Here is a 27,673-nt window from a genome sequence, read left to right on the forward strand (position 1 = left end):
TTGTAAGTGATCCTTTTTTCCATCTGGGGATTTGGAGTGGATTCAGGGTCATCTCTGTGATAGCATGCCTCCCACCCAGCTTCACTCTGCAAAGCATTCCTTGATGGGGGTTAAAGGCACAGGGTGACATGTAGGTCTTTGAAAATTCATGTTTCTTAGGTTCATCTCTCCAGCAGCCCACAGTGAGTCCATCACTGAAATATTCTCAAAATCCTCCATACCCAAGTCAAGAACGTCAGCCCCACACATAAACAAGCAAATAAACAAACAAATTTGGATAGACTGCCAACATTAAAAAAAATCAGATTTCACATAAAAAGCTAGAAATCGGACTTCTCTGGAAAAAGTCAGAGTATCCGCCAACACTTGGCCTGCATCCCGCAAAGCAATAGTTAGTTGGCGTTACATAGATGGGGCATATGCTCTCTAGTTTGCCACAGTTCACACCACTCCCTATTATTATCTTGACACTGAGGGCAAAGGTCAGCTGCTGTATATTATCACTTTTGAGCTGCTGTTTATCTTATACCTACTACCCCTGGGAGACATTGGAGGCATTGTGGAGTAGGGGTTCCCAAACTTGGGCATGCATCAGATTCACCAGGAGGGCTTGTTAAAACACAGATTGTTGGGCCTCTCCCCAGAGTTGCTGATTCAGTAGGTCTGGGCAGGGCCTGATAATGTGCATTGCTAACAGGTCCCCAGGTGATGGTGATACCGCTGGTGCTGGGACCACACTTTAAGAATGGAGTAGGGTTAAGAGCCAGAGTGCGTGGGTTCACATCCCAGCTGTGCCTCTTATCCTTGCCTATGTGACCTTGAACCAGTACCTTAACCTCTCTGTGCTTGAGTTTCCCATTGTAAAACAGGAAGCAAACTGGCTGACCTTACAGATAATGTTGTGAGGACCTGAGCAGGCCTGACACTTACAAGGGTCTCAGTAACATCACTACGCCTCCGTGGTGTCTGTGATTCTGGACTTGCTTTGGCAATCAGTGTAGAACTTTTCATTTTGAATGTGAACGTTTTTTGGGGTAGTTTCTTCATAATTGGGGTGTGCCCAGGGACGTGTATCTTGCATGAGAACACTATGTGTCCTGGTGGACTGAGGATTTAACACAGCTGTCCTGAAGGGCTCCCTAGGGGTGAGGAGGCTGGGGAAGGAGAGAAAGAGGCTGCTGCCCCAGCCCCAAGGCAGTGTACCCTGAGGAGAGCCAGGCCCTGCCCTGGGTCCTGCTCTGTCCTTGGGAAGGGTCCAGAGCCATGTAGGGGGGCCCCATACAGAGAGTGCTGGGCAGCGCATCCTCTGCTCCTTGCCCAGCAGTGGGGGACGCATGTCACTGATGACCAAAGGAAATAAACAACATCTGGGCTCCCGGCTGCTTGCTCAGGCCGCCACATATGGGAGGCAGTGGCTGTCACTGTAGGCAGGCTCAGAGGAACCCCCCACACACTCCTGCCTGGGGGGCAGATTGCACCATCCCCAGCCAGAGATGACTCCCAGATTGGAGACTCCCAATGGGTGCAGGGCTAGTGGTCGCCAGCCCACCAGACTCCTCTCAGTACCCAGGGGGATCCTAGAGGGCCTCACATTCAGCAGAACATTGAGGTAGTCTTGGCTTTTGGGCCTAATAAACCACCATTTTCTGACTGAGTGATATTCAGCAAGTGGCTTCACTACTCTGAACCTCAGTCTCCTCTTCTGCAAAATGGGAACAATAGTAGCAACCACCTCCCATGCACTTGTCAGGATGACATGAACCCATCCATGCAAAGTGCTCAGCACAGCTCAGAGCAGATGAAGGAGCACTGTTTTGTTACTTGATTCATGAGAGGTGCATGGAAGACACCCTGAGATGCTCCCTGGAGGACTATGGCCTAGTTTGGCTTGTTCTTCAAATTTCTATAGCCTTACACATTATAGGTGCTATTTCTTGAATGAATGAATGAATGAATGAATGAATGAATGAATGAATGAATAAATGAGTGAATGGGTTAATAAATGTTCTCCAAAACTGTTCTCAAGGAACCTACTGTCTAGCTTCTCTTCCCTGGGGAGTTTGTGATTCTTTGGACCTCTTTCACTTATGAAGGCCTCTCATGGCTGTAAAAACTTCAGCACTGGCTGAGTAGAAAGCTATGTGCAGCTGTTAGGACCCTGGTGGACACAAATAGCCAATCTGGACCTTCAATGTATATGTCAAAGTTAGGGGTGATGTCCACTGCTCCAAATCAGGAGGTGCCCACGGGCCCTGGGGAGTATGTAAGTGCCAGGATTCCAGGGAAGATGGGGAAAACTTTCTAAAAGGAACCTCCATGATTCCTAAGATAAACAGACTGAAAAAGGCACCAGGTTTCACAGTTTGCTCTCCAAACCACCTCCTTTACTTCGTCCTATGCTTTGTTGAAGTCCTGCAATTATTGGACCTCAGGGCTGGGAGCTAGGACCCTGGCTCCTGTCTCACCATGGACTCAGACTCACTGTGGGACCTTGGCAAGTACTTCCTCACCCCAAGCCTCAGTTTCCCTAGCAGAAAAGCAAAGGACTTGTCTTGATAAAGGGCTTTGAGCTTTTTCAGCCAAAGAAGCCCCCTCATTCCCGAGATGGGATGTGATGTGGGAGCCTGGTTAATAGGGCAGGGTATGAGTTGAGCTGATTTGGTTTAGGCCTGGATAGGGGTGAGGGTGAGGATCTTGAGCCCAGTCCTGTTAGCTCTCTTCACTCACTTCTGGAAGCAGCCCCTGAGGGCTTGGATCATCTCTAAGGACCCTCCCAGTCCCAATGTCCCACAGTGCCAATGACGGTAGAAGAGGCGTGGAACATTGTGGATCGGTAAGAGCTCTGGCACTGGTGGCAGACAGCCTGGGTTCCAGTCCCAACCTAAACTTTCTAAGCCTAGGTTTCCCCATCTGTGAAATGGGGATAATGACTGTCCTCATATGTCGTTGGTTTAATAAGTTGGTGTGTGTGACATGCTCAGAACAGGGTTTGACAGATGGAGGTGCAAAGCAGTGCTATAGCTGTGAGCCATGGGGGCTCTTAAGAGGGCCAGAGTCTGTTGCAACAGCCCCATGAGGTCTTATTATCTCCTCTTACAGACAAAGAGGTTAGGGCACAGAGGAGGTAAATAAGTTGCCCAGAATCACACAGCTGATAAGTGGCAAGCTAGGATTTAGCCAGTCTTAGTAACTGGAGTTACTATTAAGTATTGGGGAGAACCTAGCCCCCAGAATAGGTCCAACAAAAACACCTTCCTCAACTCATAAAACTAAGCCCTAAGGAAGGTTTGGGTATATGATGAGCTCTCAGCCCAGAGAAACCCTGGGCCCCACTGCCTGTGAGCATCAGGGAAGGGGGCTGGGTCTGCCCGTCAGAGCTGGCTGAGGCAGGCCTGGGCCTGGCCCCCACACCGCACCCTATTGGCATTCCAGGGATCGCCTCAGTCCCCCTGGGGACTTGAATGTTCCAAGGGGTGACAGAGTCGAAGATCCAGGTTGGGTCTCCAGGCATGGGGTGAGCATCTTCACAGACCCTATCTGGATCTGGCCTATCCTCACAGGCTCCCTCCCCTCTCAAATCCTAGTAGAAGGGAGTGAGCCTCATATATGTGGGTCCTTAGGCAAGTCCCTTCCTCTCTCTGGGCTTCAGTTTCTCTGTCTAATGGATGGTTAAACTCAGTATTTATAAGGGCCAATATCCATCCATCCATCTGTCCGTCCATCCATCCGTCTGTCCATCCATCCGTCTGTCCATCCATCCATCCATCCATCCATCCATCCATCCATCCATCCATCCATCCATCTATCCATCATGCAGGTATTTCTTGAGTTCCAACAATGGACTTTTCTGGATTCTAGGAACATAAAGGTCAAAAACAAGAAACAAAAAGCCTCATTTCTTTTATTTGATTTATTAAATTAAAAGACAAATCACAGGGCTGCAGAAATATTTTAGAAAGGTGCACAAAATGATACTAGATGGAAGGTAACTTTCTCAGGTACTTTGTCTTGGTCACCCAGGCCTCCCAGCACCACACACAGTGTATAGTCCCAGGCACACTGGTGATCTGTAAAGGTTTATTGAATGAATGAATGAATGAATGAATGAATGAACAGGTCTTATCTTGCTGCTCTAAAACTTGTCACTAAGGGTAGAAAGTCTCTAAATTCTACTCTCTGTCACTGTGTTCTAAAGACAGCTGCCTTATGAATATGAAATTGGGGCAGATGCCCTCTCCAGGACTTAGTGAGAGGAGGCCAACAATCTTTGCACCCTCTATCCCTTCCTCCTCTTCTGCCTCCCCAGCCTGTATAACCAGATGTCTGAAGGGAACCCAGGAATCATTCCATGGGGGCTGGGACAGGGCAGAGCACTTCCCCACCTCCCTTAACCCAGATGTAGCGGCAAGAGAATCACTCATAGTTTAGAGGGGACCCGAAGGCCACAGACATGGGCATTTCATGCCCTGACTGAACACACACTTACTGATCCTCCCCAGGTCTAATGGAGGCGAGGGGAGAATGAATGAGGGACGCAGAAGGGGCAGGCCCAGTCTCGTGGAAGCCTACACTACCACCGTTTGGCCAATTCTCTGTGCAGGCCAAGTGGACACTGAAGGAGGCAGCTGAGCTTGATCCAAGCTTCAGATTCCCAACCCAAAGGGGCAAGAGACTATGGAGGGACTATGGGGATAGCAAGGAAGCTAGGAAGACGAGAAGGGATCGAGCTCATGCTCTACGCTGGCAAACCACACCCGTGCCACAGTTAGGGCACCTGCCATACACTGAGAGCATTGAGGGAGGCATAGGAATGTTCAGCCCCCCATCCCACCTTGTTGCTCACTGGTGATGGAACCTTGAGTTTTTTCAGAGCTGGGAGTTGTGAGGCCACAGCAGCACCAGAGAATTAAGAGACAGCTGTCCCTGTCCCCATTGCTTCTAGTCCCCAGCACAGGAGAGGGAAGGAAGGAGAGAGAGAACATGACACACCTCCCCACAGGGCAGATCAATGGGGTCAGGAGTCAAGTTAGTGATGGGGAAGGAGAGATCTTGGAATCAGCCCTACATTTTTAAAACTTAGCATTGGAGTGGGCTTTTTAATACCAGAAACCTCTGAGATCTGTCCAAAGTAATTAAGGACTGGGTTTTAAAGACAAAAGAGAATTAGAGGAAAAAAAGTACATGTCATATTTATAACCCTGTGTTACATGTTCAGTCTGATCATTAAGCCAGTTACACGCAAAGTAGGCCAAGGATTATCATCCTTAATATACAAAGAGATATTGGACATCAATAAGAAAAACAGGAACAACCCAAGGTGGGAAAATGGGCAAAAAGATATAATAAGTAAATCAAGGAAGAAAAACAAAGGTGCCAGTAACTGCATGAAGAGCAGTCCCACTTCATTAATAATGTTCAAAATGAAGATTAAAACAAGAATGAATTTTTACTTGTGACCTACCAGACAGGCAAACTTTAAAAGACTGGCATAATCTAGGGCTCCCTTTTGGGGAGAGAATTTGGACAGTGTCTATTGAAGTTAAAAATCTGTAGCATGGAAGTAGTAATGTAATGGTAGAAGTGGTATCCTGAGGTTCAGAGGGGGGCAGAGCCCTTCTTCACAGCCACCTGGGGGGGTACTGGAAAGCAGGACTAGAACCCCCATCTCTGGCTGGGTACCTTTGGCTCTTCATTTCCAGTCTCAGCTATTTCTCTCCATCTGGTCTTGTACAGCCTGGCCGCTGGCACCTGACTTGGAAGGCCAGGCCTGCTCTACCTGTCACTGTACCTGCTCTGGGGCTAAGATGGCTAGGGCCTTCCGTTCCAGGTGACACATCTCCTATGGTCACCCCTTCCCTGCCATAGATAAGGCTCCCAATCAGTCCTGCTCAGCAGTGCAGCATCCAGGGTAGAGGATCAGACAAACCTGCTCTTATCCCAGCTCCATGTGCACTCCCTGAGACAGTTATTTGATCTCAGTTTGCTCATATATAAAATGGAGACAGTCACCCACTCACTGAAAGCTTGTTCCTTCCACAAGTATTTACCGAGGGCCTGCTCTGTGCTGGGCACTGTTCTGAGCACTGGGGACATGTCAGGGAACAAGGCAGTCCTTCGCCCCATGATGTTGGCATTCTAAAGGAGAGAGATCATCTGAGGTCCTGACAGGGAGTGAAGGAAAGTTCACAGACTGTCAGGAGGGGGTCTGGGCTGCTGAGAAAGTCTTCACTGATAGACACAGGAAAAGCACTCTTGGCAGAAGGACCATGAAGTACAAAGGTCCAGAGGCTGGAAAGAACTTGGCATGGAAGAGGACAGTGACCAGGAGAGAGAGCGCCAGGAAAGGTGGATGGGCCAGACTGGATGTGTGGGCTTGTAAGGTGCTGGATCTTCTTGGAGGCAAGATGGGAAGGTGCTGCAGGCGCAGGCGTGTCTGCCCCGACTCCCACTGGTCATGAGGGAATGAAGTGTCAGGAAAGCAGTGGGACCTGGGGCAGAGGCTGTAGCCATCCAGGCAGAGGGTGAGCTGGTGGCTCTGAGAAGCAGGTAAGGAAGACAGACAAGCTTTGCTCATGCATCGTCATGAGAATCAAAAGATAAATGGCCTAGTTCATGGTATGGCCTGTGTCTGGTGCTTAGCAGATCTAGGTTACCTGTCTTTGGCTCTAAGAGATCTAATCCAAGAAACTCATAAGTCTCTGTCCCACAGAATCTTTCGTAAATGCCCAAATGCTCTGCTTCTCCCTCATCCGTTCAGGTCATGTCCCTTGACCTGTTGCTGCCTCTTGACTTTCACAGCCTGCTGGGACCAGGTACTTGTCCTGGGCTCCCTCTTCTTGTTGTCCTTAAGGAGCCTCACCCCGCATCTGCTGCACACCCTCTGCCCCCCAAGCAGGGGTGAACCCCAAGGCCCAGACTATGTGGCTCCCTAAGTCACTCTCAAAGTTGACAATAGGTGGTGAGTCACAGTAACATCTGCCCTGTCCAGGCCCACAGAACCACTGCCCAGTCCCAGGAAATGAGGAGACAGGAGGCAGCGCTGGGCAGGTGGGAGCCCAGGTCACACACTTCTGGGTATGAATCCCAGCTCTACCACCCTGACCCTGGAAGGCTCTTTGACCTCTCTGAGCCTCAGCACCTCATCTGCTGAATAGGAATAATGCTATCCAAGGGCTGCCTGAGGATAAAGGGAGGGAACAATCTGCAGAGCACATGGCTCTGTGCCCAGCTCATATGCCAAGTACTCAATAAACGGGAGCCAACCTTATCCTTATGCTCTGCCCTGGGTTTAGATAACCAATTCCTGGCACAGTGAAAAAGAGCTCTGGCCCTGGAGCCACAGCCTGAGTTTCAACCCAGACTCTCTGAAGGCTTTGGGAAACTGGGCAATTGACCTGACCCATCTGGGTTCTACTTTCTCTTCTGAAAAATGGGTCCCAGTCTCCTAAGGCTGTGAGTAATGCATACAAAACACTGGGCACATAGTAGATGCTCAATAAATGGCATGACACCAGTGGGGAGGAACTGAATGGAAGGGGAAACAGGCCCAGTATGTAGTGGGATGAGCAGGAGCACAGGGAGGTGGGTGCATCAGTGATCTTGGCTCTGCTTCAAAAGCCCTGCATGGCCCTGGGGTACTCTCTCCACCAAACAAACCCAGGTGGGCAGAGGGACCTGGGCTTGCACAGGCCTGGAAATTCTAGACCCACTGTCAGCAGGCTTCAGTTTCCTCACCTGCAAAATGGTAACAACAATCCTGCCCACTGAAAACCAGGATGAAAGGCTGGAACCAAGCTAGGCAGCCCAGCTGGAGATGGTGGTCCCTCTCGCCAATCCTTGAAGGGACCTGAACTGCAAGCAGGCTGAACCAGGCTAATGCTGGCTGTGTGCCTGCAGCAGGCAGGACCCTGTGCTACCTGGGTCTTTTTATTAAATCATTTCAAGCCCACCATAGTCTACAAAGCTAAGGCTAAACTCACCCCATTTTCAGGGAGGAGAAAATTGAGGCTCAGAGAGGTGAGGTAGTTGATCCAAGAACTCACATCAAGGAGTCAGGGGGATGCAAACAGCACAAGCTCCTAACTCCTAACAGAGCCATGCTCCCTGGTAGCCTGTCTGCCCCTCCCTGGTAGCCTGTTGGCCACTCCCTGCCGTCTCCTGCCTGGTGGCTCTCTAGAAGCAGAGAAATGCCACTGTAAGCCATATGTCTTTCAGGGCCCAAGGTCCACCTGCGAGGGGCCTGAGCTGTTTAAGAGGCTGACAGAGGACTTACTCGAGGTAGGAGAGAGGAGGGTATGGGAACAAGTAATTTTCAGTCTGAAACTGCTGCAGGATGGAGTCTGTAGCAGCAAACTCCCCAGACTATCAATAAAGTCAGCTTCATGCACAAAAAATGAACCAAGTAACTGCTTTTCATTCTTGGTGGTGGCAGGGGCTATGGGTGCAAGAGAATAAGGTGATCCACAAACTGAAGCCATTCAACCGAAGCAGCCCAGGAAAAAAGTCAGCCATTGGCTGGGATTGCTCAACCTGCAGGCAGCACCTGAGCCCCCAAGGAAGGCCCTTCAAGCCAAGTTCACTATCTCCAGGGGCATTGGTCTCCAGCTGATGTCTCTCCTACTCTGAATTAAAACTCATTCTGTTGGGCCTGACACCTCATTCATTCTGGGTATAGGGTCTGGCTGACAGCAAGTGTTCAACAGATGTGTGCTGACCAGAATGCGGTATCCCAGAGAACATTCCAGAACGAGGGTGAACAGCGGAGCATCACCTGCGTTTGAGAGTCCCAGGAGTGTCCCGGGAGGGGAAGAGAGCTGCGGCCCCAGGACTACCAACACTTTCAGGCAGGAGTCGCTCATGGGAAGGGTGGTTCGCTGGAAGGGTGGAGAATCGGGGGCTCATGCCCTTCTTATGAGACCTTATGAGCTACTGTAGGACAAAAAAGCCCAGACCATAAGGCAGAAGAAACTCCCTCCCCGGCAAAAAATCTGACCACATGAACAGTTTCATAAGTAATTTCAATTCTCCAAAGTTAGCAGCTGAGGAGTGGTTTCATCAGTTAGACTGAAGAAAGGTATCTTCAATGTCCAAATCAACAGAGGATTGACATGTAGATAATACAGGGAAGACCTATAAATTGACCAGAAAAATTCAGGAAGCCCAGTAAAAAAGTGGGCAAAATAAAAATGAAATATAATAAAAAAGGGAAAATACTAAAAAGTAAAATAAAAAGTGAGGGGAATACAAATTGAATAAGAATAATTATAATTAATAAAAATATAAAACAGCATTTAAAAATTAAATGATAAACAAAAAAATAACAGAAAAGGAAATGTAAGAGTAGAATAAAAAAATACATTTGTAAAGTCAATTTAAAGAAATTGCATTTACAGTAATAAAAAACTTTAAAAATAGAATTAAGACGTTTAAATAAAAATGAAAAATTTTAACGCAAAATAAATTTGAGAGTACAATAAAAAATTGGCAATTTATAACAAATTAAATTAAAACAATAAAGAAAGAAAAATAAAATACAAAACAAGAGCAGGGTCTTGCATGACTGACGCTGATAATATGCTATGAATTAAGAAATCTGATTGACTGAAATGCCTGCCAGAAGGCGGGCAAGCAGGGAAGAGAAGGAAAAGCATATCCAAAAGGCAGCATCTGACTGGGTTTTTCCAGCCTGCTGTGGGCAGAGGGTAGGCTATCAGGCCCCACCACGGCCTCTTCCTCACACACACACACTCACGCACACAAATCCTTCCATCCTCACTGCTGTCCTCTGAGGTCCAATTTCATAGGGAATGAACAGAGACTCAGAGAGGGTGAGTCAGTGTGCCACAGTTACACAGCACCACCTTATCCTTAAGTTAGGACCACCTTATCCTCTGAATCTGGGCTCCTCAAAGTGACCTTCTTTTGATGAATGTGGTCTGCTGAGGACTTTCAAATACAGCGAGGGGCATATCTGATAGCAGGGCTGGAATGTTCTAGACCCTAGGAAGATCCAATCCCCCATGACACACGACTGTTATCACCATTTATTGAGAATCTGTCTCCCAGTGGGTTGCATGCATAATCTTCTTGACCTTCAAGATAACCATATGATATAGATGTTATTATCATCTCCATTGTGTTGACAGACAGCACTGAGATTCAGGAGTGAAATATTTTCTCCCAAGCATAGTGGTAGCAGAGCTGGGAGCTGAGCCCAGGCTTACCAGAGCCCAAATCTCACCTCCCTGCATGGTATTGGACCCTTTTAATTGTCACTGACTGAGCACTTCTTCTGTGCTAGGAATGTGTTTCATGCTCCATTTTGCAAATTAGCCAGCAGAGGCACAGAGGGGGAGATGACCTCCCCACCGTCACTCAGCTAGTGAGTGGCAGAGCCCATGGCCTTCGTGACAGCCTGCTGGCTTCCCACTGCTCATCTGGGACTTGCTAGAGACAGCTGTGCCCACTTGCCAGCACCAGAGCAGGCTCTGAAAGGGCAGTCGTGACACTCTTTCTCTGTGTGTCTCCACCCCTGCGGATGTGGGCACTGCTGTCAGGCTTCAGGGAGAGTGGAGGCTTTGGGCAAAAGGGAGAAGTTTCCCCATGTGGTCCGGGTCCCCTAGGCTTCGGGATGCCTTGCTTTTGAGCTGGTGAAACAGAACCCCCATTCACAATGGCACATTGCAGCCCCCAGCGTGGGCCGTGGGGCCAGAGCCCTGTGAATCACACGGCATTACTCAAGAATCATCCGAGGGCAGGCGGTGGTGGCCTGGCCCGAGGCAGCAGTGCCCAAGAGGAGTTAGGTTCACACACTGGTGATGAGAGCCAGACCATCCCCTAGGTGATCCCTGGAGGGCCACCGCAAGGCTGGGGCTGAGGGCGTGTATGTCCGGACCGCTGCACAGGGCTGAGAAAGGAGGCTCTGGCCCATGGAGACCAGAGGCACACCCCAGCCTCCCCTGTCCTGGCTGTGTGCCCTCGGCAAGTCAGTTTTCCTCTCTCAGCTTGGAGGGCCTCCTCTGTAGAATAACAGGATCAAACCGCCTCACTGGATATTATGTGGATGAACTGGGAGAAGGTCTGGTGGGGTGTTGGTGGGGGTTATGCACCCAAAGTTTGGAATCAACTGTCTGGGTTTAAATCCTGGTTTTACCAAACTTACTTTGCTGAGCTATAGGAGTGAGATAGCTGAAACTGCTAATACTTGGCTGTTTTTAACCTATAAATATGGCTATTTCACATATGTCAACTAATGCTCCTCTCTCTTAATTTAGTTTCCTCCTCTGTAAAACATGGATAAAACAGTCCCCTCACAGGTTGCTGTGAGGACTAAATAAGGCTGGGAGGCAACTGAGCTCAGTAATTAGAGCTTGAACCTTGGCTGTGTGACCTTGCACAAGTTGTGTAACCTCTCGAGCCTCAGTTTTCTCATCTGTTAAATAGGAGGAGTAATAAGACCCATTTCATAAGCTTATTAGGAGAAATTAACCAATTCACACATAAAAAGTACTTAGAACAGTACCTGACATCGTTAAACAAAATAAAATAATATAGGTAACATAAAGTAAATGCTCAACCATAAAATTAAATAGAGACTTTTAAAAATGTTTGATGTTAATGAAAGTTAAATATTTTTAAAGAAAAAAATATGTATTTTTAGGAACATACATGTGTGTGTGGAAATACAGGTAAAGAGTGTGCTCCTGGGTGTCCACTGAGCCTGGGGCCATTCTGTGTCCTGACAGTGTCCACAGCTTGAGGCTCTGAGAGCAGGGCTAGCCTCAACACCATGAGGGCTCTGTGCCTGGGTCAGGCCTCAGCCAGGTCCCTCTCATGGAACCACATAGGCAAGCTACAGACCCTATGGGGTGCATGGGTAACTCCAGAGGCTCAGACAAGGCTCGTGACCCCAGGCTGGCCTCTGGTGACTAGGCAACCTCAGCAAACAGCCCTCGAGCAGTGAAAGCCCTCTTAACTCCATCCCTCATCTGACATTTACCCTAGACCTGGGAGAAAGGCAAAGCAGGCCCAGCAGACCCAAGTCACACAGAGGGAAACTGAGGCTCTGTGAGACCCTGAATCAGGGATTTCAGGCTCTGGAGCAAGCTGCCTTCCTCTATCTATCCAAGCCACCCCACCCCTTGCCCATCTCTCGTGCACCCTCACTTCCACCCCCAGCTAGGTGGCTTTGGGTGAGGTGCTTCCCTGTTTGAGCTTCCAGTCATGTATTAGTTTCAAAGGCCTTTTCAGCCCTAATATCCTATTATTCTATGATCCTTTTCCAGATCTCCAGATAGAAAATGAAAGTTGAACAGCCTGCAAACTATAAAGCATGGTAAAAATGAGCGTTCATGGCATTAGATGGGTTTTCTGGAGAAGTCTATGGTAGTCAGGATTTGCTCCTGTGGTTCTAGAATCAGGAAGACCCATGTCACACACACACTTGCTGTGAGACCCTGGGCAAACCAGTTCCCTTCTCTGAACCGGCCTTCCTCTTCCATAAGTGGAGAGGGAACAACCATCTCTCTTGGGCAGGACTGGGGTAAGATCAGTGTAAAAGGACCATGCAGGGTCTGGTGTACACTGGCCAGCCAGGGGTGTCTGATGCAGGAGGATATTAACTCCCTGACAGACTATTCTACCTTTTGGGGCTGAAATCCTCAAGCCTTGGGAAGAATGTGGGCCAGACTCAGGGCCTTTAGAAACAAGCATATGAAGCAAGGACCTGCAAAACATGTTGGGGACTTGCTTCTTTTGGGAGCAATTTGGTTGAGAACTTGGAGCTCCAGAGCAAGATTCTCTGAATTTACATGCCTATTACTGTGTGACCCATCAGGTCTCAGTCTCCCCATATATATTGGGATCCTCCTAAAACCTGCCTCTTAGAGATGTCATGAGCACTGCATTGGGCTCAGCTGATATAGTAGCTTCTACACTCTCTTGACAACAGTAAAAATTACATTTTTTGTATCAGCACATGTACAGTACATGGATTACACACACTAGTACACAGTCTCATTCACACACTCTCACACATACCCACCTCTGTGTGCACACACTTGCACACACATGCATGCTTACCTCGTGTACACATATTCACCTGTGTAAAGCGAACACATTTCTCAAAATAACATTTAATCTGAACACCTGCAATGCGTTCTGATATTTTCCAAAAAGGAGGAAGGCCAACTATAGCCTATGGGCCAAATCTGGCCCACAGCCTGTTTTTTATATAGCTTGTGAACTAAGAATGGATTAATATTTTTAAAGGCTTGTAAGAGAAACAACAACAAAGAAGAGTACATGACAGATCATCTGTGGCCTACAGAGCCTAAAATATTTACTATCGTGTTCTTTACAAAAAAGTTTGCCAACTCCCCTGTTTTATTCTATTCTATACCATTCTGTTCTGTTCCATACTGTTCCACTCCATTTCCTTCCAAAATGCTGGGTGTACTTACTAAATTTATTTCTATGATCTGCTGATGGCTTGCAAACCTCAGTTTGGAAAACTTGAATTAATGCGAGCTTCTGTTTTTATCCCTAGATGGAAGGATGACAAATAAGCAGTGGATGGAGAGATGAGCAAGAAGAGGCAGGAGAACAGTACGAATAGGCCACCTTATCCATGTGGTACCTCAGCCCGGCAGTGTCCCCTCTTTGAGTCTCAGATTCCTTGGCTGAGACTGGGAGTGCGCGCTGCCCTGCCTCTCAAGGCTGTGTTGACGGAGCACGTTCATGTCATTCTTTCTGATGGGCCCCTTACTGACATCCCGTAGAGACACTGGGCCCTCTGCTAGCAGGGGCGGTGGAGTACATCTCTGCTGTTCTTAACACCTCATCCAGGGCCTGGCCCAGAGGGGGGATCACTCAGTATTTCTTTGTGACCATGGTAATAGGTGAATGGCATCCAAGACCCTCTTGGCTCTAGTCTGGCCCTGTCTGTAGTCAGACCTCTACTTCCTCTGGCCCCATAGCCCCTTTGGGCTCCCCACATCCCCCAGACCCTCCCCTCGTCCTGCCAGAGTCCCCAGCCCCTACCCTTCCTGACAAAATCCTAAATCCTACCCCTCTGATGAAGCTCCTCTCTGCTGCCTCCACTTGCAGCCCTTGGCAAGTCACCAACAGGACCCATTTCTGTTTCTCTGAACAGGCTTTGGAGCCTCCAAAACTCTGGGTCCAAGACACAGCTCAGCTGTTGGGAGTTCCGGGACAGGTCACCGTCCTTCTCTGAGCCTCAGTGCCCTTGTCTGGGAAATGGGTTTAGCACAAAGTGGTGCCATAGGGAGGACTCACAGCCCCATACACAGAGCACCAGGGGAGAGAGGCCTCACTAAGCAGCCTCAAAGGCCTCCTTTGAGGGCTGGGTGGGGATCAGGTGGTCTCCATCCATGGGGGAGGGAGGTGGGCTGCCCCTGGAGGTGGGAGCCATGTGTGGTGAAAGTAGCATCTGCTTTGAGCCCAAATTTGGTTTCAGAACTGGCTGCAGAGGGAGAGGGCAGGTGGGCAGAGACAAGTTCATGGAGCACCTACTATATACCAAGCATTCTGCTTTCCTTTTCTCAACCAGCCAGTATTTCATGAAGAAACCCAGGCCCAGAGGGACAGAACCACCTGCCCCAGGTAGGGTTCTCTGGACTCATAGTGCCATTCCCAGGAGCTTCGCGCTACTATCGCCCCTCCCTCTGCCCTTCAGGAATCGGTTTCCCCTCCAAGAACTGCCCCGGACAGGCAGCTTCACCTGGTTTCACCTGGACACCAGCGCTACGGTGGGCACACCTTGCTCTGTGCCTGGCCACGGCCCGGACCCAGAGACAAGAAGACCCCATGCTCCCAGAGCTCTGCCACGGCCTCAGGCACCCACTTGCTGGGTCTCAGCTTCTGTGTCTATGCACAGGGTTGCCTGCCTGGCCAGCCACACAGGACACCACTTTATGCAGAATTACTGTGTTTGCTCCACCTAGTGGGCCGTCACGGGCACTGCCACAGCCCTTTCATGGATAAAGAAAGAGAGGCTCATTGAGGGGAGAGGGCAGAGATGAGATTCAACCCTCCCAAGAGGCCCCTTCCCCTGGTCCACTGTGCATCCCATTCTGCTGTAAATGGGAGCGGTGGAGGCTTGAATCCTTATGAAGCACCTACGGTATGCCTTCAGACACTTCCCTCTGGGGCTGTGGTGAATCTTAACAACTGCCAAAGAGGTAGGTACAATTGTTCCCATTTCACAGATGTGGGACAACTGACTGAAGAAGGCACGTGACCTGCCCAAAGTCACACATCTAGGGCAGGAGAGGACTTAGGGTTTGAACCCAGGGTGACTGCATTCCAGCGCTCCTGCCTCTGTCCCTTGCTGCCTCAGGTCTAGAATGATCTCCAAGCACATGTGAATGTGGGGGACCCTCCTGCACCAGGTCCTTCCCCCACAGGCTTTGGACATCAGGAAAAGCCAGTGTGGACTGTCTTCTCCTCATTGCACAAATGAAGCTCCACATTGGGCTTGGAGGCTGCAGACCAGAGCCCCCTCACCGTGCCTGACTGACCCATTGCTGGGACACCACAGCACGTTTCAAGAGAAATGTCCCCATCTGGTTCTGATTAATTTACACTTAATTAATCAATATGTTATTTTGTAAGAGACACTGGAGACTAAGCCTTTTCTTTCATCCTTTCTTGTCTTCGAAACAGAAAAAATTGGGTTTCATCAAAAAATGGTGACGCCAGAGCCCAAGGAAGTGCCAGGCCCCGAGGCAGCTCAAACTGGGCTGCTGCTGGGCCCAGCACAAGGTTACTCCTGACCTTTCAGGGCAGCCCTAAGTTTGAGGCCAAGGACCAGGGCATGGAGGGGAGGCTGGGGGAAGTCAGGGAAAGGGTATCCCTCCACACTGGCAGCTGCTCAAGGGCAGACCCCAGGTCTGTTTATTTTGGTTTCCCAACAGAACCTGGCAGAGAGGCTGCCCTGGAGCACCTGTTGAATGAACAAGTTCAGGAATGAATGAATGATGCTCTGCCAATACCCAGGTGCTTTCAAGACATTTTCCTGCCAAAGTTAGACCAGAATGTGAAAGCTGGAGGACCCTCAAGGATCTCATGTGGAATTTTCCCAGCAACTGTCATGAAAAATGGCCTCTAGTGTGTAATTACTTTGGGAAAGGACCTATTCTCTAGTCCTACTTCTTCACTGTCAATGTTCTGATAAGTCCTGCAGTCAGGAAGTCTGCTAAACTCAACATTTTCCAAACCTATTTGTCCCAGGACCTTGCTGAGTATGCCACAGAAAGAGCTTTTCTATCCCCACCTCCACCCCAGTGCCAATGGGAAAACCAAGGTTGTGGGTAGGAAGGGGAGGGATCCACTCACTCAGGATCACACAGTACAAAGGAGTCAGGGGTGGGACTGAAACCCAAGGCTATCTCCATTGCACCTGACTGATAAGTGGAGTCACAAGCCTTTCTCTTGAAGATACTAGGCCAGGCATGCCTGTGTCCAAGATGCAAGAGATCAGCTACTGTGGGGTGGGGTACTCAGAACCTCCTCACCCATCTGGGGCAGTGTAGGGGCAGCCATGCCCAACCACCTCACTGAGCAACTGGGGGTAGGGGAAGGGACAGGAATTTGTCTTTTTAAAAATTCTTTATGTGTATGTGTGTGTGCCTTTTTTAGAACTAAGAAGCATCTGAAAGATCTTCTAAACCAGCTCCTCTTCAGATGGAGAAACAGGTTCTGAGAAGGGAAAGCCAGCAGAAGTCAGGAGGTATCTTCTCAGCATCCTGTCAGACAGTTTGGGATTCAAGCCTGTGTTGTTACTTGCCTCCTGTGCAACTGTGGACAAGTCAGTTGCCCTCTCTGAATCTCAGTTTCCTCATTCAGAAAATAACTGTCTCTCTGACCCCCAGGCTGCAATCAATAGCCAGGGACACAATGGACAGGAAATGAAAAGAACTAATACTTACAAGTGCCCACGAGGAGCCTGTATATTTAGTTACTCACTTAACATACACAGTAACTCATTCAGTCTTACCCACACCTACCTGTGAGTTGAATACTTAAGATTATTATTCCTATTTTAAAGACAAGTTAATGAAGAGAAAGTTTTTGTTATTAGTAGTTTTTGCCTGCTTTAGAACTGAGAAATATCTTAGAGACCTTCTCAAAGACCTTCAGATGGGTTAAACCAAGGCTCAGAGAGGTAAAGTGACTTCCCTGAGGTCACTCAGCTGGTAACTGGGAAACCAGGATTTGAACCCAGGCAAGCTGACTCCAGAGCCCATGTACTTAACCACTTTACAAGAGCTGTTCATGGAGGAGTGTCTCCACACAGTTCCAACTCTTCCTGGCTCACCTGAAGCCCACCCACCTCTCCACATCCTGGATCCCTCTGTCCCATCACACAGGTATTGTGGCCCTTTGGACCAGTCTCCCTGCCCCACCCAATCCCACCTCCCAATTCTCCACAGCCCCTCTCTGCTTCTTGCTCTACTCCAGGAGTGACTGTGTCCATGCAGGACTTTTCACTCAAATGTACTAGAAGTCCCCAGAGGGCAAACTCTTATTCTCATTCCCATGCAGCCTGGCACAGACCTAACACCAGAGCTGCAAAGAAAGAAGACATTGGGTCATCTGCTCACCTGCTGGACAACTTAGCAAAGTTACTTAACCTGTTTGAGCCTTTTGAGTGGTATGTCATGAGATGTGGGGATTCTCTTAGAACACTGAACCCCTTAGCTGGTATCCCAATGTTGGCACCCAGCTCAGGCAGGAGACTTGCTCACCCGCTTGCCTTCCTGGGTACCACAGGCTCTGCCAACCCTACTCTACAGGGACAGCCTCAAACTCACCACCTGAGGGCATTCTGACTCTTGCAGCGAAGGGCTGTGGCATCGGACCCTGAGAGTGCACGGGGGCCCCCTAGCTTTGTGCCCGAGGCACATTTATAGTCTGAACCTTGGTTCATCTTCCTAGTAGCCCTAGGAGGTCAAGATGGAAAAACTGATGCTCTTGGAAGCAATGGACTTTGTCCAGTCATCCCAGAATAAATGGACTTGGGGTTATGCCTCAAGTCTACCTAAGCTTGCGCAGCACATGCCCTCAATAGAGGGAGGCCCACCAAGGATCGCTGTCTACTTGGAAGTGGCTCGGTGAGTCAGGGTCAGGGACAGGGCTGCGACTGGGGCATCTAGACTCAGAGCCCAGGACTCTTTGTTGCCTCCTGGCTCAAGCATGGATCTCGGATGGACCCTAAGCCATTATCTTTGCCCTTTCATCCCAGTGCCCTCCAATCTAGCACCAGAGGTTCCCTTCTCTGCACAGAGCCAGGCTCCTGCCTCCCAGCAAAATTCTGCTACCATAGGGAGTGGGGATAGCGAGACAGCCTTACCAGTCCCTTCCCTCTGCCGAGGGCCTCCTTGGTCTTGCTTGCTCACAGGAGGATCCCTTTGATCCTCCCAGGATCGGGAGCCTCAGTATCCCCATCTGTAAAATGGGACCGCTGCTCTCTGGAGGGGTTAATGGGCGAGGACGCCAGTCACCATGCAAATGCCCCGAGGGCCGTGCCCCTGGTCTGCCCCACTGCGCCTGCCAGCTACCATGCTCAGCTGCCCCTCATACCTTGCTTCTTCCTTCGGTTCACTGGGAGCGTGTCCACGGCGTGGGCCACGAGCAGCAACAGGCAGAGTGGCGCCCGCATCTGGGCAGCTTGGTCCCGGTGGGGCGCGGGTTCCTGGCACCCAGGCGGCGCCCGCGATTAATGCCCCGGAGGCCCGACGGCCTGGCGGCGGCGCGGCGGGCGCGAAGGCTGCTTAGGGGCGCCAGGCGCATCCGCGGGGTGCGGGATCGGTCCCGCCGCCAGGGAGCCGCGGTCCTCCCAAGGGCCGGCCACCAGGTCGAATGAGGGCGTTGGCGGAGCTGGGACACTGGCCTGACGGGGCGGAGCCGCCTGCGGGGCGGCGCGTTAGCCTGCTGGGGGCGGCGCGCGGGGCGGGGGTCGTCCGGGCGGGGCCCGGGTCCGTCAGTCCCGCAGTCGGCGGCCCGGCGTCGCCCCCGCCCCCTGCACTGCCCCCAACACCCACCGCCAGCCCGCCAGACGCAGGTACAGACGCGGGGACGCCCGGGGACCTGCATCCTGGGGCCTCAGCGCCTCCCTCCACGCCACTCCCGCCTGCCTCCGACTTTGTCCTGCAGCTGGCCTGGAAGGGCCACTCGCTTCTACTTTCCTCTTTCTGTCTCATGTCCCCACTCCTCTGCCTCTTTCCCCGACCCGCGTCTAGTCTGTCCCCTCTCTGCTCTGTCTCCTTCTCTCAAGAGAGTCCTAAGTCGCTTCTGGCCTCTGACCCTGACTATCCCCGCGCTGCCTGGAGAAGCTCCTAATCTTTCACTCAAAGTGACCAGCACCCCATAAATTCACCTGTGAAGGGGTAGAGGACCTGGACTGTGTTTTTCCTACCTTATCTACAGGACTGGGAGCAGAGAGTTCAGTTTTAACCCTTTCAGAACTAAATCTCTCCTTTCCAACAAATAGCACACTCCTGCCTCCTGTCACCCTACCCACTAAAAACAATAACAGTCATAATGACAGCTATCATTTTTGAGGCCTCTATGCTTGGAGGTGAGCTAAGCACCTTCCACATATTAGTAATCTTCACAAAAACGCAGTGAGGTTCTATTCCTACTAGCCCCACTTTGCAGGGAAGGAAGAGGAAGCTCTGAGAGGACAAGTGACTTGCCTAAGGCAACAGAGGTCAGTGGTATATTCAGGTCCAGTGTCCACCCTCCTAGCCACCCGGAGGAGGAGGAGGAGAAGAGGAATTCATCTGTGAGAGTCTCTTGCTGAACAGTTGTCCTTCGCTTTTCCTATGTGGGTGTTTTGATCCGAAAGAAAAGGAAGGTAAATGTGTCTCCTTCTCCAGCCCCTTCTCCCATCCTTAGTGACTCTCCAAAGCAATGAGGACGTTTGAAGGCCTGTCAGGGGGAGGGAAACAGAGTGAGGCACTCTGGGCGGGCCATTCTTCTCTAAGCTCATCTACACGAACAGACAGTATCCTGGGGGTCCTGGGGGAATATCAGAGCCATCCCACCCAAACGGCTGCATTTCACAGATGGGGCCACTGAGGCCCCGGGATTTGGGGTGCCTAACTCAGGCAGCCCAGCAAGTGTAGGCAGAGGTGGATGGGTGTATTGCAGCATAGTGTCCCTCCCCATGGCTTACAAAGCACTCTTGTTCTGGCTTCTCTGACCTCAGTCTTCCCCACTCCCTCCTTCTCCCCCTAGAGATCTCAATGTCTTGCAGTATTTGACAAGCACTTCCAGGCCTCACACGCCTCTGAGCCTCTCAGAGTATGGCCTTTCCCTGGAATCCTATGTTCTCTTCTTCACTGACTCTTTCAGGACCCAACCTTGGATATGCCCCTCAGCCAGGAAGCCTTCACTGATTCTCAAGCCGGGTCTAGTGCCTCCTCTGGGCTCCCACAATCTCTTTATCATAGCTTTGATCATACCAGGTGGTAACTATGGATGTGTCTGTCCCTCCCTCTAAATAGTCAACTCTTTGAGGAAAGAAATGAGGTCATATCTGGAGCCTAGTACATGTTGGACACAGAGCAGGTGCTCAGCATGTTTGCAGAATGAATGAATGAATGAGTTGTCCAGAGGCAGGAGTCTCCCCACTTATACGTAGAATTCAGGCACTTGGAGAAATGAGTTGCCCCTAGAAGATTAAACTTTAGGAAGTTGGAAAGTCAGCCCATACCTAACCTCACCTAGTCCTGAAGTCTCCAAAGTCCAGAGCAGGACAGCCCTCAGATGAGCAGAGCCGGGTAAGAGCAATTTACATCATGGGTCATGCAGAGGCCAGGGCTACTTGACAGGCACATTGCTCTGCAGGCTGCAGCCTTTCACCCCTTCTCCCTGACTCCCTCTGCTCTGGCTACCCAGAATCTGTCTCAGATTCTGCCACCTGTCCTCAGCAGGGCTTTTTGCTCTTCTCTCTTCCTGGAAATTCTTCCTCACATAACCTTAGGGCCTGTCTCCACTCAAGGTTACCTCCTCAGAGAGTCCTTTCTAACCACTTTAGATAAAATAGAACACCCTTTCCCATAATCTCCTTATCCTGCTTTATTTTGCATAGTACCAAGGACCACCAGGCCTGTTTATGTTTGTAATTGCTTGTTTGTTAAGTTCCATGATTCTATTTTATCCATGTGCCTGACTCATAAATTACTTAATAAATATTTGTGGAATGAATGAATGAATGAATGAGTGCCCACTCATCCCATGATTCACTGTAGGACCTCAAATGCCTCCTGCTCTCGTGGGCTCAATTTCCCCATTTGTTCAGTGGCACAGATGGGATTTTGTGCTCTCTGAGAGGCTTCCAGTCTTTTCAGAACCTTACTAGGGTTCTCAGAGCCAGAACTCAGGCTCCTGCCCTGCCTGGAGATGCTCAGAGGGTCTTGGATCTCTGTAGCTGTCTGGGAATCCCACCCTGCTATCCAGTTGCTTTCCCTTAACATAGGCACTCAGGGAGGACATCAAGGCCAGTGGTGCTGATGACATCTCAGGAGATGACCAGAGGCGTCAATTAAAGTACCACTAGACACCGTCATAAATAAATGAAGACAGGCCTAATGGTTGCAACACATTATAGTCATAGTGGGCATCCCTGACCAGCAAATTCTTCTCCACAGGATAGCTGGAACTCAGGTTCCTTCCAGCTTGAGCTCTGCTTTCTTCAGTACATGGCTAAAGCTCACTGTAGAAGGGGCAAGGCATGGAAGGCTACCTATAGGAAGTACGGAATATGTCCCCCAACAGCTCACTGGCCAGAACTCAGTCATGTGGCCACAGCTACCTGCAAGACTGGCTGGGAAATGTAGGCTAGCCATGAGCTCAGGAGGAAAACCAATGTCTGGTGAATACCTGGCCAGTCTGCCATGTTGGATCACCCTCATCCTTGCTCCAGTGAAACAGTGGCTCCTGCCTGTGTTGTCTCTGACCCCTACAAACTCTTCTTCCTAAGCAGCCAGAGGACCTGAATTTTCTTCTAGGTGAAGCCTGAACTCCTTCTCAGTGCTGCCTGAGCTGCAAAGAAGGCCCCGGCTAATGTGACAAACTGTCCTGGTTTGCCAGGAATTGAAGAGTTTCCTGGTACGCAACTTTTATTTCATGTATAGCTTTGAATAACCACTTGTGCATCCAGATACTTAACTGGACCATCACAATACTCACTCATGCTACTCCTTTATGATTTCACCCACTCCCTCCCCTCTCCTCTGACTCCTAACAACAACTAATCTGTTCTCTGTTTCATATATTATATAATAGAATCATGCAGTGTGTGTCCTTTTGAGATGGGCTTTCTGCACTCAGCATAATTTCCTTGAAATTAGTCCAATATGTGTATGTATTAATAGCTGCTTTTTACTGCTGAGTAGTATTCCATGGTATGGATTTATACTATAATTTGTTTAGCTATTCACCCAGTAAAACAGGTTTGGATAATTTCCAGGTTTTGTTTATTAAGTATAAAGTTTCTATGGACATTTGTACAAGTTCTGTGTATCCTCTTTGGCAAAATTTCTTTTGCACATTTTTAGTTGGTTATTTTTTGTTCTATTATTGGATTTTAAGAGTTCTTCATTTTACACAGAAGTCCTTTTTTCGATATGTGATTTGAGATTATTTTCTCCTAGTCTGTAATTTGTCCTTTCATCCTCTTACCAGCATCTTTCATAGAGCAAAAGTTCTTAATTTTGATGAGGTTCATCCACTTTACCAACTTTTCCCTTTATAGATCATGCTTTTGGTGTCAAGTCTAACAACATTTGCCTAGTCCCAAGTCTCAAAGATTTTCTCCTATATATTTTAGAAGCCACATGTTTTTACATTTAAGTCCATGATCCATTTCAAATTAATTTTTGTATAAAGGGTGAGATTTAGGTCAAGGTTCATTTTTGTCAAAAGTGTCAAATTGCTCCAGTATGATTTGTTGAAAAGGCTGTCTTACTTCCATTGAATTGCTTTTGTTTCTTTGCCAAAATGAATAGGGCATATTTGTGTGGATCTGTTTCTGGGTTATCTATTCTGTTCCGCAGACTATGTGTTATTCTGCCTGCCAATATCACAGTCCTGATTATTGTAGTTTTATAACAAATCTTGAAATTGGACAGACTGATCTTGACCCCTTTACTTTTTTCAGAATTGCTTTAGCTATTCTAGTACCTTTGCCTTTCACTATAAATTTTGTAATCATTTTGCTTACACCCACAAAAAATCTTGCTGGGAATTTGTTCAGAATTGCATTAAATATGTGTATCAATTTGGTGAGAATCAATGTCTTGACACTGTTGAGTCTTCTAATCCATTAAGATTGTATGTCCTCTATTTATTTAGATCTTCTTTAATTAAAAAAATCAGTGTTTTATAATTTTCAGGGTGTAAGTCCTATTATGTTTTATTAGATTTACACCTACGTATTTCTTTTCTTTTCCTTTTTTAAAGCAATTGTAAATGGTATTGTATTTTTAATTTTTACTGCTCTCATGTTCATCCCTAGTATATATAAATGTAACTGATTTTTATGTGTTGACCTTGTATTCTACCACCTTGCTGAACTCACTTATTAGTTCTAAGAGTATTTTTTTAATATTTTCAGGGTCTTTACACACAGACAGTCATGTCACCTGCAAATACTGACAGTTTTATTTTTTCCTTTCTGATATATGTTCCTTTTATTTCCTTTTCTTGCCTTATTGCATGGGCTAATACTTCCAGCACTACACTGAGTAAGAATGATGAAAGCAGATACCTTGCCTTGTTCCCAATTTTAGTGGGAAATCAGTCTTTCACCATTGAGTATGATGTTAGCTATAAGTTTTTTTGTAGATGCTCGTTATCAAGTCGAGGAAATTCCTCCCTATTGCTATTTCTTGGAGATTTTTTAATCATGAATAGGTGTTTAGATTTTGTCAAGTGCTTTTTTTTTTGCATTTACTGATCATGTTTTTTCTTCTTTTGCCTGTTGATATGGTGCACTGATTGATTTTCAAATATTGAACCAGCCTTCATTCCCTGGAATAAACCCTCTATGGCCGTGGTTTATGGTTCTTTTTATATATTGTTGAATTCTAATTGATAATATTTTATTAAGGATTTTTGTAACTATATTCATGAAAGAACTCTCTCTCTCTCTCTCCATATATATATGTATATATAATTTTTTTGTACTGTCTTTGTCTGGCTTGGGTATCAGGATGATACTAGCCCCATTAGTGCCAGAAGAACAAAGCAGACCAGAATAGAATTACAAGTTTTCTAGAAACTAAATGGTCATTGCATCTACAGTCCCCAAAAGTAGGTCAGAACCTACATGCTACTTCTAAACAGTGAGACTTCCTGCTAAAATAAAATATTTAAATAGGACCACAGTAAAGGAAGTAGACCAATTAATTACTAACCAAATGCAAAATTAAATCAATTAAACACAAAGTCAGTCAAAGGATACAGAAAGAGTATAGAATATGACACCTAACATATAAAGAGTGGAGAAGGAAGAAAAAGAAGGGAGGGAAAAAAAGAATCCTCAGATTGTGTTTATAATAGCATAATAAGTGAGTTAAGTTAGACTGTTAGGTAGGAAATAAGTTGCCCTTGAATCTTTGGTAACCATGAATCCAAAGCCTGCATTGACAATAAGTACATATCTATCGATAATCACCCTAAATGTAAATGTTCTGAATGCACCACTCAAAAGACATAGTTACAGAATGATAAAAAAGCAAGACCCATCTATAACTGCTTACAAGAGACTCACTTCAAACCCAAAGACATACACAGACTAACAGTGAAGGGATGGAAAAGATATTTCATGCAAACAATAGGGAGAAAAAAAGCAGGAGTTGCAATACTTATATCAGATAAAATAGACTTCAAAACAAAGAAAGTAACAAGGGACAAAGATGGACATTATATAATGATAAAGGGGTCAGTCCAACAAGAGGATATAAACATTATAAATATCTATGCACCCAACATAGGAGCACCCAAATATGTGCAACAAATACTAACAGAATTACAGGAGAAAGTAGAATGCAATGCTTTCACTTTAGGAGATGTAAACACACCACTCACTCCAAAGGACAGATCAACCAGACAGAAAATAAGCAAGGAGACAGAGGCACTGAACATCACATTATAACAGATGGACTTAACAGACATCTACGGAACACTCCACCCCAAAGCAACAGAATACACATTTTTCTCAAGTGTACATAGAACATTTTCCAGAATAGATCACATAATAGGCCACAAAAATAGCCCCACTAAATTAAAAAAGATTGAAATTGTACCAACCAACTTCTCATATCACAAAGGTATTAAACTAGAAATAAATTGTGCAAAGGAAACAAAAAGGTCCACATACATATGGAGGCTTAACAATATGTTCCTAAATAATCAATGGATCAATTACCAAATTAAAACAGAGATCAAGCAATATATGGAGACAAGTGAAAACAACAGCTCAACACTGCAAAATCTGTGGGATGCAGTGAAGGCAGTTCTAAGAGGAAAGTATATAGCAATTCAGTCCTATTTAAAGAAGAAAGAACAATCTCAAATGAACAGTATAAATTCACAGTTAATGAAACAAGAAAAAGAAGAACAAATGAGGCCCAAAGTCAGTAAAAGGAGGGACATAATAAAGATCAGAGAAGAAATAAATAAAATTGACAAGAATAAAACAATAGAAAGAATTAATGAAACCAAAACTGGTTCTTTGAGAAAATAAACAAAATAGCCAGACTTATCAAGAAAAAAAGAGAGTCTGCACACATAAACAGAATCAGAAATGAGAAAGGAAAAATCACTATGGATATCACTGAAATATGAAGAATTATTAGAGAATACTATGAAAAATTATGCTAATAAATTGGATAATCTAGAAGAAATGAAAAACTGTCTAGAAAAACACAACCTTCAAAGACTGACCCAAGAAGAAACAGAAAATCTGAACAGACAAATTACCAGCAATGATATTGAATCAGTTATCAAAAACTACTCAAGAATTAAACTCCTGGACCAGATGACTTCACTGCTGAATTTTATCAAACATTTAGAGAAGACCTAAAACCCAGCCTTCTTAAAGTTTTCCAAAAAAGTATAAGAGGAGGGAATACTTCCAAACTCATTCTGTGAAGCCATCATCACTCTAATACCAAAACCAGGCAAAGACAGCACAAAAAAAGAAAATTACAGACCAATATCCCTGATGAAAATAGATGCCAAAGTATTCAACAAAATATTAGCAAACCAAATTCAAAAATACATAAAAAAGATCAATTGGGATTTATTCCAGGGATGCAAGGATGGTACAATATTTGAAAATCCATCAATATCATCCAGTACATCAACAAAAAGGACATCACATCATCAACATGGATGCTGAAAAGGCATTTGACAAAATTCAACATCTATCCATGATAAAAACTCTCAACAAAATGGGTATAGAGGGCAAGTACCTCAACATAATAAAGGCCATATATGGCAAACCCACAGCCAACATCATAGTTAACAGTGAAAAGCAGAAAGATTTTCCTCTAAGATTGAGAACAAGACAAGGATGCCCACTCTCCCCACTTTTTTTGGTATCATTAATGTACAATTACATGAGCAACATTATGATTACTAGACTCCCCCCATTATCAAGACCCCACCACATACCCTATTACAGTCACTGTCCATCAGCATAGTAAGATGCTATAGAATCACTACTTGTCTTTTCTGTGTTGTACTGCCTTCCCCATGCCCCTCCTCCCACATTATGTGTGCTAATCATAATGCCCCCTTTTTCCTCTTATTCCTCCCTTCCCACCCATCCTCCCCAGTCCCTTTCCCTTTGGTAACTGTTAGTCCATTCTTGGGTTCTGTGAGTTTGCTGCTGTTTTGTTCCTGAACAGACCAATTACCAGCAATGATATTGAATGAGTAATCAAAAAACTACTCAAGAATTAAACTCCTGGACCAGATGGCTTCACTGCTGAATTTGTTCTTACACTCCACAGATGAGTGAAATCATTTGATACTTGTCTTTCTCCACCTGGCTTATTTCACTGAGCATAATACCCTCTAGCTCCATGTCGTTGCAAATGGTGGGATTTGTTTTCTTCTTATGGTTGAATAATACTCCATTGTGTATATGTACCACATCTTCTTTATCCATTCATCTACTGATGGACACTTAGGTTGCTTCCATTTCTTGGATATTTTAAGTAGTGCTGTGATAAACATAGGGATGCATATGTCTTTTTCAAACTGGGCTGCTGCATTCTTGGGGTAAATTCCTAGGAGTGGAATTCCTGGGTAAAATGGTATTTCTATTTTGAGTTTTTTGAGGAACCTCCATACTGCTATCCACAATGGTTGAACTAATTTACATTCCCACCAGCAGTGTAGGAGGGTTCCCTTTTCTCCACATCCTTGCCAACATTTGATGTTTGTCTTTTGGATGGTAGCCATACTAACTAGTGTGAGATGATATCTCATTGTGGTTTTAATTTGCATTTCTCTGATGATTAGTGATGTGGAGCATCTTTTCATGTGCCTGTTGGCCATCTGAATTTCTTCTTTGGAGAAGTGTCTGTTCAGATCCTCTCCCCATTTTTTAATAGCTTATTTGCTTTTTGTT

General features: G+C 46.9%; 1 protein-coding gene across 3 annotated transcripts in view; it reads right to left on the reverse strand.

The window, feature by feature from the left end:
• The window catches only part of RSPO4 (R-spondin 4), a 48,889-nt gene extending 30,031 nt beyond the window's left edge, over positions 1–18,858 (reverse strand). For all 3 annotated transcript variants that reach the window (XM_073238096.1, XM_073238095.1, XM_073238094.1), the window contains exon 1: positions 18,604–18,858. In XM_073238096.1, coding sequence (XP_073094197.1) covers positions 18,604–18,682 — 79 coding nt within the window. In that variant the 5' untranslated portion in view covers positions 18,683–18,858. The remainder of the gene's footprint in view (positions 1–18,603) is intronic.
• Positions 18,859–27,673: the final 8,815 nt, after the last annotated feature.

This window comes from Manis javanica, chromosome 5 (genome assembly GCF_040802235.1).
Source record: "Manis javanica isolate MJ-LG chromosome 5, MJ_LKY, whole genome shotgun sequence".
Lineage (NCBI taxonomy): Eukaryota > Metazoa > Chordata > Mammalia > Pholidota > Manidae > Manis > Manis javanica.